Below are 13,345 nucleotides of genomic sequence, written 5' to 3'. Positions count from 1 at the left end.
CACATTCTGATTGTGGGACTCTGATATGTTGAGCCCACTGGGGGCAGGGGGTGGTGGTGCTGCGATCAGGGCATGTGTGGGGTCATCTCCCCGTTTAGTTCCCCTCTTACCTGAATGCCTGGTTCTCGCGGTTGTTCTGAAGAGCGATGGTTTCCACTTCTGGACCCCCGTCCGCTATGAACCTGGCCAACTTTTCTGCAAGGTTCTTGGCCTCTTCGTCCTCTGGGGGTGAAACTTTAAGCAGGCTGTCAGTACTGAGCTCAACTCACCACACCCAACAGCCTAATTTCTGCTAAGAACCCCATGGGTAACAAGAGGGGTTTATTTTAGGAACAATGCAAAGAAAAACAGGCAAATGGGAATCAGATTACTGCACTGGGACCAAATACCAGAGTTAATATCACAATATATCTTGAGCCCCTGCCCCCACCCTGCACCCTGCCCCTTCCCGCCCCATAGATCATAGAACAGAATGTGAGAGAAGGTCTGGATCCAGGCTGGAGGGGAGATGGGAGCCCCACCTCAGTCTTTCTGCCAGGGGCTGCCCATCCAGGTCACACACGGAAGTGGGCCTGGCCCTCCTCTCCTGGGGAGAAGGTCAGGGCACAGGGCGGCAGGAGACAGACAAAACACACTGACCTCTGTGGCCTGTGTTTGGCCTAAACATCGATGCCCCTGCCACCCACTATAATCTGGCTGGGATTTTACTTCATGATGGCTGGAGACCAGCTAGCATCTCCCCCTCCCCTGATACTCATCCCATCAGGAGTTCACCAGCTGATCCCTTCTGTCCTCTATCCCCCTCCCCAAGGGTCAGGCACATTTGTCTTTAGGCTCTCAGTGCCAGACAGGCAGCAGCAGCTCATTAACACTTATTTAAATAACCAAGGACCAACAGACAAGCACTCCCCCCTCCACTCCATATACGCGCACAGAGCAACACTCTTGAACATAACAATGACCTTGACCTTCGCCCTCAGATTCTCCCTCACCTCAGACCACTGGTGAAGAGGGGCAATGCTGTTCCCAGCGTGACCCTGGCTGCCTGACAGGGCACAGACCTGGGCCCTAGGCACCACCCCATGCACCAGAGCCTCCCAGAACCCCGGTTCCACGTGGGATGTGGTTTGTCCACATACCTGCCCAGAACCTCCCACCCCCTCCACCCACTTACCTTTCTGAGAGGATGCCTGCAACTTCTGTGCCTCCTTTCTTATCTCAGCCACCTTCTTTCTGTAGTAGAGGAATTCCCTGCTATTCTTATCATGCAAAAACCTGGAGAGAAGTTTTGCAAAATAGACAGGAGGGTGAGCAGTGGGGATGGGCTGACCCAAGCAGCTTCTGAAGAACGTTGTGCAAAAGCAAGCTGGTGGGGCGCCTGGGTGGCTCAGTCGGTTAAGCATCTGCCTTCAGCTCAGGTCATGATCCCAGGGTTCTGGGATCAAGCCCCACGTCAGGCTCTTTCTCCCACTCTCTCTCTGCCCCTCTGCCCACTTGTGCGCGCGCGCTCTCTCTCAAATAAACAAAATCTTAAAAACATTAAAAACAAAAACAAAACAAAAGCAAGCTGGTGAGCAGAGACACCTTGATGAGGCCCAAGATTAAGCCTCTGCACCACACCGGAGCTCCTGCGACCTCTGGTGTGAGTTAGAAAGCACTTGGAAACTCGGACCAGTGGTCTGGCCCACATGAACAAGCACCCAACCCCGACCAGCCTCAGTAACCAGTAGGGTTTTACAAGAACGCACGTACTACTGTGACAAGAACATTAAGCAGTGGTGGCCTTCCCCTCCCAAAAATACTTACGAAAACGCCGGGTTATCCTTGTAGTTCTCCATAGCTACTTTTTCTAACTCGGGGCCTCCTTCTGCCACAAAGCGGGCCAATTTCTCTATCACTTTCCGAGTCTCGGCTCCCTCTGGGGGTGAAACTTTAAGGAGGCTGTCAGTACTGGGGTTCAACTCACACACCCCACAGTCAACAGGCACACTCTCTCTATGGACCACAACGACAGAGGGGTGGGGGAGAAGAGGGTGAAATGCGGGAGGTTGTCGGGTGTCCTGAGTCCAAGCACAAAGCACTGTGACGAGGGGGAAGGCAGTCTAAACAGTCTTCGTGAGACACACTGGGCGGGAGGGAAGTGTGGGAGCCTCTGGGAGACCAAGCCGATCCCAAGCTCGGAGGGAGATGTCAGAAAACATAACCAGTCTCCCCTTTTTTTCTGAAATGCTTAATTCCTTTTATTTACCAGGGTTCAGTTTAACAAATTGGTTTCCTGTCACCTTCCAAGATGACAAATTCCTTTTAAAGTGTCATTACAAACTCTGACTTAAACACATCGACTGAGTTTCAATCCATTTTAAACATATCAGGTGGGTTTCAATCCATTGCAATTAATGTCATCACAGAAGCTCAATTGTCCCCTCTGCAGCTGGTAGAGCCTCTTCAGGAGTCTCTGATGGCCTCCTCGCTATCTGCTGGGACAGGGTGCTCCAGGATCATCTCATACACTTCCTGACCAGACCTAGAGCCAGCCATTTCTCCAAGAAGTCCTGGTGTCCATGAGGGAGAAAATGTGTCTCCAGACCACGCCAGGGGCGCTCACCGCAACAGGCTTAATCATTACCTCAGGGCCTTTACAGTGAACAGAGCTATAGAAATGTTCTTTTGTATTTGTATTAGCCTCCCCTTTGATCCGCATGGAACTTCCTTTTGTATTTTATTGCTGGCCCGTTCCTGAGGCATCTGTCGGCCAATTTACAGCTCATGTCCCTTTTATGACAACTCCCAGGAGAAATTTCTCCCTGCCACTGCCTAGGAATGTTCACTGCTCTCAGCAATAGGGCTAGACACTGAACCTGCAGCCAAACTTATTCCCCTTTTTGCCTTGGCTGCCAGGAAGCTGGGGGATGGGAGGTCAGGGACCTGTGGCCTGAGGAGGACCCTCAAGAGGTCCCAGGAACTTTCCGTAGCCACCTTTCCCCCTAGCCTTACGCTCTCCCTGAGTGCCTGGCAATGACTCTGACCTGTTTGACATTTACCAACACAGGTGCTTTTCTGAGGCCATGTCAACAGCAGGCCGTAAGAGGCCTCAATGCCCTTGAGACACTCACTGCCCCCTGTAAAGCATCACTTCTCAGCAGGGTACTGTCAGAGCTGCCGTGATGCCTCAGGAAACAGCCCCTTCCCTGGCTCCATCCTGACAGAGGTTGGCCATTGATCTGCTCAGATGCATGGCCATAAGCCGGCCCCCTCATTGAGAGTAACAAGTGTGAAGGCTGTCACAGCGTAACTATATGGTTATTTCAATCCGTCCTCGCCATCAAGGTGATAGGACCGTGTCAGCCTGTCTGGGGCAGAGGCGGCCCAGGCCTCCACATGGCTCAGGAGGCACTGAGGCCTCGTTCTGAATGCAGACGGAGTTAGCCACAGTGGGGGTGCTGCCACTGCCACCCCCACCCTCCTATACGACAGGGCCTGGACTGGCTCTCCAAGAAAAATGACCTTCCTTCCCCTGGGCAGGAAAGCGTGCCCTCCAACCTGTGGGCCTGGACCTCTGGCCCAAACTGGTGGGGACAATAACCCGCAATGGGAAGAGGCACTTCTGGTTCTCAGAGGGCTCAGAGAGTGTGCACCCAGACAGGGGAGCCATGGAAGCTCCTTCTCTCATGCTGGGACAAGGAGAGACACAAGTGAATATGCTCCTCCGAGAATACCCCTGCCCTGGCTGGAGACCAACCCACACGGGCAGAGGATGCTTCCCACGGCTCCCAGGTCAAAGTCCACAGTCTATAGCCCTCCACACTTCCCTTTCACTGCTCCCCAACACCCTTTCTTCACTCCCCCCAACCCTGGAGGGTCCCACGCTGGCCCCTGGCTCAGCCTGGAGGGCTAGCGGCCTCCCACCACTAGCCACACTTTCCCCGCTGACCATGGGTCCCACCCATGGAGCTGGAGGGGCAGTGGTCAAAGGAAGGTGGCAGCTCCCGCACCCTACCTTTGATCTCCAGCCACTGCTCGTAGTCTTCCTCCTCATCCTCATCAGGAGACTGGAAGACACTTGGGCGGCTGGCCACGGGCAGCTGCTTGGCATGCACATAGTTCTTCATCTGGCCTGGTGGGCTGCTGATGAGAGGGGGCCTCTTCCCAGGGCGGGGGAGTACTCGAGTGGGGGCACTGGGTGTGCTAGGTGGGGCATCTTGGGATAGAAAGAAAGACACCCATGCTCAAGGTCTGAGATGCACACTTTCCCATCTTCTCACCTAACATGGATGCGTGAGTGCATTAAGTAGGGCTGAGCCCTTGGCTTCCAGCATGGTGACTGGCAGGGAGTGGACACTCAGAGAGGACACCATCCTCGATTTATAGAAGAGGTCACTAAGGCTCAGAGAGGAATGATTTGTCACGGTCACCCAGCCTGGAGAAGAAAGGCTGGGCTCTGCAGGCAGCAACTCTAGCAGAAGACTCCCTAACATTTGTGCCCAAAGCCCAGGGATGTGCCAGCTCTTCTGGATAAGGCCTGAATCCCCACACCTGGCTTATAATAATTCCCTCCAACTGTCGGTGGCCAGCTGGAGACAGCCTACTCAGGCTTTTCAAACACAGCTCCTGGCCTAAGATCTTGCAGTGAAGGGCTGATACAGTCCTTCCTCCCTCTCTGTGAGTGAATTTGGTCGTAGCTGTTTCCTAGAAAGACTGACAAAGACTGAAGGTCAGCTGTTTTGCCAGCAACTTTCTTACATTAAAAGTAAGAGGGGCGCCTGGGTGGCTCAGTCGTTAAGCGTCTGCCTTCGGCTCAGGTCACGATCCCAGGGTCCTGGGATCGAGCCCCGCATCGGGCTCCCTGCTCAGCGGGGAGCCTGCTTCTCCCTCTCCCACTCCCCCTGCTTGTCCTGCCTCTCTCGCTGTGTCTCTCTCTGTCAAATAAATAAATAAAATCTTTAAAAAAAAAAAAAAAAAAAAAAAAAGTAAGCTGACTGAGGGGCGCCTAGGTGGTTCAGTTAATCATCCGACTTTTTTTTTTTTGTAAAGATTTTATTTATTTGACAGAGAGAGAGAGATAGCACAAGCAGGGAGAGGGGCCAAGGGAGAAGGAGGCTCCCCGCTGAGCAGGCAGCCGGCTAAGGGGTTCAATCCCAGGACCCTGGGATCATGACCTGAGCCAAAGACAGACGCTTAATGACTGAGCCACCCAGGTGGCTCTGAATCTTTTTTAAAAAACAAAATTAAGCTGGGGTGCCTGGGTGGCTCAGTCAGTTAAGCATCTGCCTTCGGCTCAGGTCATGATCTCAGGGTCCTGGGACCGAGCCCCGCATCGGGCTCCCTGCTCAGCCCCTCCCTCAGCTCCCTCTCCCCCTCCCCCCTACTCGTGCGGGCTCTCTCTGAAATAAAAATTTAAAAAAAAATTAAGCTGATTGGTAAACTACACAACCATAGACATGAGTGGACTCCCTGTAATCATGGAGCTCCTATGGGCCAGGTGGCCCTCCCACCTACGGATGGGGTCCCATCCCTCAAACCTAAGTTGCTCTCTAACCCACGCTGTGGTCCCACAGCCCTAGTGTTGGTTTGTAACCCTCCGGGGAGCTTCCCTGGTATAATCTGAACCTGGCCCCTATACTCAGAGAGCAGGGAGAGACCACAGAAAAAGGCAGGCCACTCCAGGTTGGTAAGTAGCTGTAATAAGCAAAAGGAACTTACATATGAGGCTTGTCTTGGGCAGCAGCAAAATGAATGGATCCCCGCACCCACCCACCAAATCTTAAAAGTTTATGGAGACCTTAAGTGGATTCAGTCACATATACTCACAGATGTTCTCAATACCACATCACTATCTCAAAGCTATGTGCTTGGAGTAGCTTCTGGAGAGACAAGGGGAACCCGCATTTCAAGCACAGGGGAGAGGGCAAGGGGCCTCTAAGTGCCAGCCAGTGTCCAGCTCACCGGTCAACTGGAGGGCATATCTTTTCCATGACATTCCCCAACACCTGGGGCATGTTTAGTCAGGCCCCTAACCCCTGGACTGAAACCTGGCTTATCTGTCTCTGCTCCTATGGGGTAAGCACCTTGAAGGCTAGGTCTGTGCTCCCCCTGACCATTTACTGTAGGGACGAACAGAATTCATCCCAATCAATGTGGGATGAGAGAAGTAAGTCTGAGGCAGGACCTGCTATTTCTGTGACGCCCAGCGACTCCCGGAGGAGAGAGCCAGCAGGGTGAGCCCCAGCAGAGGGAGACTCAGGAAGCGGGTGACAGCACTCACCTGTGCTGGTCTGCGCCTTCTGCAACTTCAGAAACTGCTGCAAGAAGCTGCCGTCATTAGCAAACTTGTTGGAAACGGAAGAGTTGTGTGCATTCGCAATTCTAGACCCGAGACAGAGGACAGAGAGGGTGAGCCACAAGAGGAGGGGCAGGGGCCTGCCTTACCCATCTCAGCCCCACACCCACCCCACGTTCTCACCTAATGGGACCCAAAACCCTGCCCCAAAGATGTCTGGGGACTACTGCGTACACAGAGTGGCCTTCGTAGTAATATGGAATAATCTTGTTCTAGTCAAAGCAATACTGTCTGTACTGGTGTTATCGCTACCTGTATACCGACCCTCCAGGTTCAAACAGTATCTGCAACAAGACAGCTCAGAAGCACCTGCTCCGCCTGCACAGCACCTGCGAACCTGTTAACTAATTATCTGGGCTGTTACTGGCTCCCATGTCTGTCTGCTCAGCTGGGTATCAGAGATTTCCAAGGCAGGGCCTGTGTCTATACCCACATGTGACTGCAGTTCCGGACCTGAGCCAGTCAGCACTTCTGCGGGTATCACAGGTGCGCAGCAAAATACTGAAAGCAATCTCTTGGTGGAAGAATTACAGGGGAATTTTATATTCTTCTTATTATTTTTACAATCTCTTTCGTTTGCAAAACGTATGTTTAAACATCTAATTTCAACAAGTCAGCACTAAAGCAAACCCAGGAGCCCAAATGTTTAATTCAAATTCATTTTTCCTGATCATAAAAGCAACAGAGGTTTATTATGGTGCAAACGGGAACGTAGAAAAATAGAAAGCAAAGGGAAACATCCAAAAGAGTCTCTTCCCCTCAGAACAGCCACTACTAACTCTTTGAGTTGTCCCCTAACTTAGAAACAGAAGGAAATAAGGCTACGATCATAGTATAGATCCTACTTCTTCCATTTTCTACTATAACATACCATCCTGCCCCAAACCTCAGAAATTCCTCATATATACTGCTTTCAAGGCCACACAACACTCCAATTTTTGATATTAGTTATTACAACTGCTATATATTTATATGTATTTATACATAATACATAACCTATTCATATATAATATATATTACATACAGTTACTATGTATTACATATATCATTACAATGTAATTATTATTAGTCACTGTTACACTCACACATCCAATAATTGGTAAAGGCTCAGGGAGCCCACAGGCCTAGCCTTTTTCTATTAAAATTAAGTTTTATTCTTCTAAAAATTCTAAAATTCTGAAAAGTCTTATTCTTCTAAAAATCTGTTGTAATGAACTAAAAATGGAAACAACTTAATCAACAAATAGCACTAGTTCAATAAATCACAGGACTTCCATAGGGCAGATGGAACAGCCCTGAATACTTAAAATTTTAGAGATAAAGCAATAAAGTACAATATTAAATGAAAAACAAAACAAAACAAAAGCAGGATATAAAACTACTACAAGGATGGTTAAGCATCCAACTCTTAATTTCTGCTCAGGTCATGATCTCAGGGCTGTGAGATTGAGCCCAGCATCGGGCTCAGCACTGAGCATGGAGCCTGCTTAAGATTCTCTCTCTCCCTCCCCCCTCCCTCTACCCCCCCAGGCCCCCTCCCCCAAAGAAAACCAAACAACAACTACAGTATGGCCCTATTTATGTCAAAAAATATTTGAATTAAAAATTGTTAGGGGCGCCTGGGTGGCTCAGTCAGTTAAGTAGCTGCCTTCTGCTCAGGTCATGACCCCAGGGTCCTGGGACTGAGCCCCAAGGCAGGCTCTCTGCTCAGCAGGAAGCCTGCTTCTCCCTCTCCCACTCCCCCCCTGCTTGTGTTCCCTCTCTCACTGTGTCTCTCTCTGTCAAATAAATAAATAAAATCTTAAAAAAAAAAGGGAATAACCATCAAGGGGTGTCTGGGTGGCTCAGTCAGTTAAGCATCTGCCTTCGGCTCACATCAGGCCCCCTGCTCGGCGGCGAGTCTGCTTCTCCCTCTGCCCCTCCCCCCTGCTCATGCTCTCTCTCTCTCTCTCTCTCATAAATAAAATCTTTTTGCAGGGTTATGATTTTGGTTTTGCCTCGTTTTCCTCTCCTTTAGTTTCCATCAAGTCTACCACATATATGTAAAGTTGAGGTTTTTTTTTTTTTTAAGATTCATTTATTTTTTAGAGCTAGAGAAAGAGAGCACAGCAGGGAGGGGCAGGAGAGGGAGACTGTCTCAAGTGGACTCCGTGCCAAGCCTGGAGCCCAACGTGGGGCTCGATCCCATGACCCTGAGATCACACAAGACCTGAGCCAAAACCAAGAGTTGGATGCTCAACTGACTGCGCTACCCAGGTGTCCCTGTAAAGTTTTGTTTTTCTTTTCCCCATACAAGAGAGAAGGTTCTGCTGACCCTGGTCTTGTCCTCATACTATGAATATCTCCCTCAAGAGGGATGGAAAGAAGGTGCGGACAATGAAAGACAAGAAAAAACACCTCGGGGCAGCAGCAAGCAGCAAATGAATCCCACTTGAAAACCACCCATTAACAGATGGTAAGGGATATTGTGCAGCCTTTAAAAATTCTGGCTCTTGATGAACAGATAAGCAAAACATGGTCCATCCACACAATAGAGTATTATTTGGCCATGAAAAGGAATGAAGTCCTTACGCATGCCAAAAAGTGATGAACCTTGAAAGCATCCTGTCCAGTGAAAGAAGCCAGACACAAAAGGCCGAATGTTATATAAAATATCTAGGACAGATTAATCCACAAAGATGGTAAGTTAGGGGGATGCCTGTGTGGCTCAGTTGGTTAAGTGTTTCCCAGGGTCCTAGGATCAAGCCCCACATCAGGCTCCCTGCTCAGTGGGGAGTCTGCTTCTCCCTCTCCCTCCACCCTTCCCCCTCCGCCCGTGCTCTCTCACTTTTTTTCTCTTAAATAAATAAAATCTTAAAAAAAAAAAAAAAAGACGGTACATTAGGGGTTGCCAGGGGCTGGAGAAGGAGGAAATAAGGAGTGAATGGAAATGGGTACTGGGTTTCCTTTTGGGATGATACAAATGTTCTAGAACTAGATATTGGTGATGGTTGCATAACATTGTGAATACACCAAAAAATCACTGAATTGTATAGTTTAAACAATCAATTTTATGGCATATCAATTATATCTCAGTAAGAATAAAACTTAAAAACTACGATGGTTCTAAAGAGTTGCAATGCAGGGAAAAGCTTTCCTTTTAAAAAGTTGAGGGGGAGGGCGCCTGGGTGGCTCAGTTGGTTAAGCGACTGCCTTCGGCTCAGGTCATGATCCTGGAGTCCCGGGATCGAGTCCCACATCAGGCTCCCTGCTCAGCAGGGAGTCTGCTCCTCCCTCTCATGCTCTCTGTCTCTCATTCTCTCTCTCGCAAATAAATACAATCTTAAAAAAAAAAAAAAAAATTAAAAAAAAAAAGTTGAGGGGGAAGTAGCACATGAAATGGATCACAACTTTATGAAACAAAGCAAAGACAGGGGGAATATAGCAAAATGGTTGCCCTAAGGCAACCTGAATGTTTATTTCTTCAGTGAGAAATTCTAACATTTGTTCTATGCTTTTACAACTAAAAAAATAACCTTATTTCCAAAGCTACCTGTATTATGCACCCACCCACTTGATGCTCCCTTTCAGCTGCCTGATCCTGGTGCTGGGGTCCAGCTGCTTCCAGGAGACCTACTTGGAGGCATGTCTATAGATCTTTCCCATCATCTTCAAGTCCTTCCATAACCCTAGGGCAAGAGCCTACAAGCCCACTGACTGACAGATTACTCCATATCCAGTCCCCACATTCTTTTTTTTTTTTTTTAAAGATTTTATTTATTTGACAGACAGAGATATGGCGAGAGAGGGAACAGAAGCAGGGGGAGTGGGAGAGGGAAAAGCAGGCCTCCCGCGGAGCAGGGAGCCTGATGCGGGGCTCGATCCCAGGACCCTGGGATCATGACCTGAGCCGAAGGCAGACACTTAACGACTGAGCCACCCAGGCACCCCTCCAGTCCCCACATTCTTAAGTCCCTTGGAGATGCCAGGCTCTGGGTTCCCATAAGAATAGAGTCTAAGTCCTGCCCTCAATGACATGCCGTAGATTCTTAGAAAAGGTGAGAGCTGGGACAGCTCTGTAGAGGGTTTAACATATTCCATGCTTCAAACTCCAGAGGAAGGGATCTTGTCATCCTAATCACACTACCCCTGCTCAAAACTCTTGGGTGTCCTGAGCATTTCTCAGGACAGGCAGGAGGAAACCCTGCCTGATCTACCTCCTGCTTCACTCTGAAACGCCTTTGATGCAACAGCTTGAGCCACCTGACATGCAAGGGCTCTCTTCCCTTCCTGCCTTCTGCTGGTTAGGCCTTTCCCTGCCTCCTCAGTGGGCTGGCTCTGAGAACGCAGAGCCTCTGCTGGGCCCCCACAGCGGCTGCTGCACCAGGGAACACACCGCCTCATGTTACGCACTGGCAGCTCTGGGGTAGAACTGGTACCCCCTTTGTTAGTAGACCGTGAGCCCCATAAGGGTAGAGATGGGAGTCTGGGGTTTGTTCCGGGCTACATCCCTGGTCCCTAGCCCACAGCTGGTCAGGAGTAAATAACTGGTGAATTCGGCCAGGCCATCCCCTGAGCTCCCACACACCACTCGTTTCTCTCTTGCCACCTGAGCCTCCTGAGGGCATCTGTGTCACTCCTTGCATCATCAGGTTGTGGCCAGGTGCAAGAATACCCTGACTGCTCTTGAACACAAAACCCTCTGCAGTGACCCTCTAAGACCCCAGCCCAGCTGCAGGGGGGCACTTACTCGCCAGGATGTGGGGGCTGAGGGCTGATGACCACCTGATTCTGCTTGGCTTTCTGCTCCATTTTGGCTTCAATTTCACGTTTCTTCTGAGCAATAAGCTCTTCCTGGTGAAGGATGTTCATGTTCATTTTTCCGGACTTGGGAGGAGCAACCCCAAACCACCGGTTAGCCTTTCCTGAGGAGAAAAAAGCCTATTAGTGTATACATATCAGCATATCAGCAACCATAAACATGTCCAGTGGTTCCCACAGGAGCAGCCCAGTTGCAGCTGCCTGCACGAACTGACATTCAAATTTCTATTTCTTCATTTATTCCATGAACATTTACTGAGCTAATGTACCAGGTGTTCTGCTCAACCAGAGAAGGGGTCTCTGCCAATGTGGGTCTCACCTTCGGCCAAGAAGGCAATAGACTTACACCCAAAAAGTAGCTGTAAAATTGTAATAAGAGCTCTTTGCTAGAAACCAAAAAAGGGGTGGAAGAATGACAGAGGAGCACCTATACAGCTAGGCAGCCAAAAAATAACTGTTAGAAGAGAAGACATTTAAGCTGAAACCAGAAAGATAAAGAGCCAGCCTCCTGAAAAGCCACATGAGGAGCTATCTGGGCAGAATAAGGAGCAGTTGCAAAAACCAAAGGAAAAAGAAGCCTGGTATATGCAAGGACCAGCAAGGGCCCAGTGTGGCCAGAGTGGACTGTTCCAGGAATGGAGGTGGGGGTGCAAGACAGGAATTTTGGTTTTACTTTAAGGGCTCTAGGGGAGTAACAGAGGAGTATTAAGCTCACAAACAGTATTTTTTTTTTTTTTAAAGATTTTATTTATTTGAGAGAGAGAGAATGAGAGAAAGAGAGAGCATGAGGGGGGGAGGGTCAGAGGGAGAAGCAGACTCCTCGCTGAGCAAGGAGCCCGATGCAGGACTCGATCCCGGGACTCCAGGATCATGACCTGAGCCGAAGGCAGTCGCTTAACCAACTGAGCCACCCAGGCGCCCTCACAAACAGTATTTTAAAGATCATTCTCACTACTAATTGTAGAGTGCACAGAGACAGCAAGGAGACCAACAAGGAGGCTTGGATGGTGTCCTGGAGGATGATGGTGTCTTCAGATGAGAGTGGGAAGTGTAGAGATGGAGAAGACACCTCAAAGGCTTCCCATGGGACTCAGAATAAAATCCAAAATCTGAAAGTTGGTTTTCAGGGCCTTATCAGAAAAGACTCCCCTCCTCACTTCCACTTCATTCTTGACATTCTTCAAAAGGACAAGCCCATCACACCCCAAAGACTTTGCACTGGCTGTCACCCCTCTGCGTGGAAATCTCTGCCCTCCAGGCCCTCCCATAGCTGGCATCTTCTCATCTCAAATGTCTTCTGCTCAAAAAGGCCTTCCTTCACCACCCAATATCAGCAGCCTCCACCCCCATTCGCTCACATCATTATAACCTGCCTGTCTGTAAATATTTCCTCTGGGTGCATTGTCTGGGCCCAGTAGAAAATAACCTTCAGGAAGGCAGGACCGTTTCTGGATTACCACTGCATCCCCAGCGCCTAGCATAGTGCCTAGCACACAGTATTTGCTGAATGGGTGAATGCATCCCAGTCGGGGCGGGGAGGGGTTAGGGCTGGGAGAGAGGGAAGGGCAAGACTTGTGGTAAAGTGGGGGCTCAAAAGACTGAGAAAGTGTGTGCCGAGAGTCCTAGAGCAGTTCGAAAAAGCAGCTTTTTCAGAAAGCGGACACAGGCCAGACCACGGCTGCTACGAACAGAGGGGCGCAGGACAGCCCAAGGTTGCTGCTGTTTCGGGAAGCAGAGCTCTGAACAGTCCTGAAGGCGATTATTTGGGAAAGGGAGAGCAGGGCCAACCCAGTGGCAGCCTTTACGGAATACCAGGCGCCCACAGCAAACCCGGCGGTGGGGGCAGCAACTGGGTCTGCGGTCTCGAGAGACGGGGAAGATGCAGAAACCGCCGCTTCGGGACGCCCTAGGGGCTGAGGCGAGGGGCCGGTGGGCCGCGGCAGACCCGATGGGAGGACGAAACGGCGACGAGTAGCCCCACAGACCCAGACGAGCGCTTCAGGGGAGGCGGGGGCTGTTACCTGCAACATCCCGGTTGTCCATCTTGAGACTCATCCAATCCCACAATGCTCCGGTTCCACTTGAGAAGCCTTGTTATAGTGCGCATGGCCTGATGGGAGATGTAGTCCGTGTCGTCCCCACCAAGGCCGGCCACTGAGTTGATACGTGGGGTCTTTCCCCAAGAAAAACAAACCCCAGCCTATTGGC

At 50.1% G+C, this 13,345-nt stretch overlaps 1 protein-coding gene across 2 annotated transcripts in view; it reads right to left on the bottom strand.

The window, feature by feature from the left end:
* The window catches only part of SUGP1 (SURP and G-patch domain containing 1), a 31,954-nt gene extending 18,651 nt beyond the window's left edge, over positions 1-13,303 (bottom strand). For both annotated transcript variants that reach the window (XR_013450443.1, XM_036093877.2), the window contains exons 1-7: positions 13,159-13,303; positions 11,067-11,241; positions 6,263-6,363; positions 3,998-4,198; positions 1,807-1,930; positions 1,175-1,275; positions 111-234 (exon numbers count right to left, since the gene is read on the bottom strand). Coding sequence is in view for 1 of the 2 variants with exons in the window: in XM_036093877.2 (XP_035949770.1) it covers positions 111-234; positions 1,175-1,275; positions 1,807-1,930; positions 3,998-4,198; positions 6,263-6,363; positions 11,067-11,241; positions 13,159-13,192 (860 nt within the window). In the remaining variant the exon portion in view is untranslated. The remainder of the gene's footprint in view (positions 1-110; positions 235-1,174; positions 1,276-1,806; positions 1,931-3,997; positions 4,199-6,262; positions 6,364-11,066; positions 11,242-13,158) is intronic.
* Between the last annotated feature and the right edge of the window lie 42 nt (positions 13,304-13,345).

The sequence above is a fragment of the Halichoerus grypus genome, chromosome 1, assembly GCF_964656455.1.
Source record: "Halichoerus grypus chromosome 1, mHalGry1.hap1.1, whole genome shotgun sequence".
In the NCBI taxonomy this organism is placed as follows: Eukaryota; Metazoa; Chordata; class Mammalia; order Carnivora; family Phocidae; genus Halichoerus; species Halichoerus grypus.
Note: the sequence above shows the minus strand (reverse complement) of the source record. Positions and strands in the feature narration are given on the sequence as shown.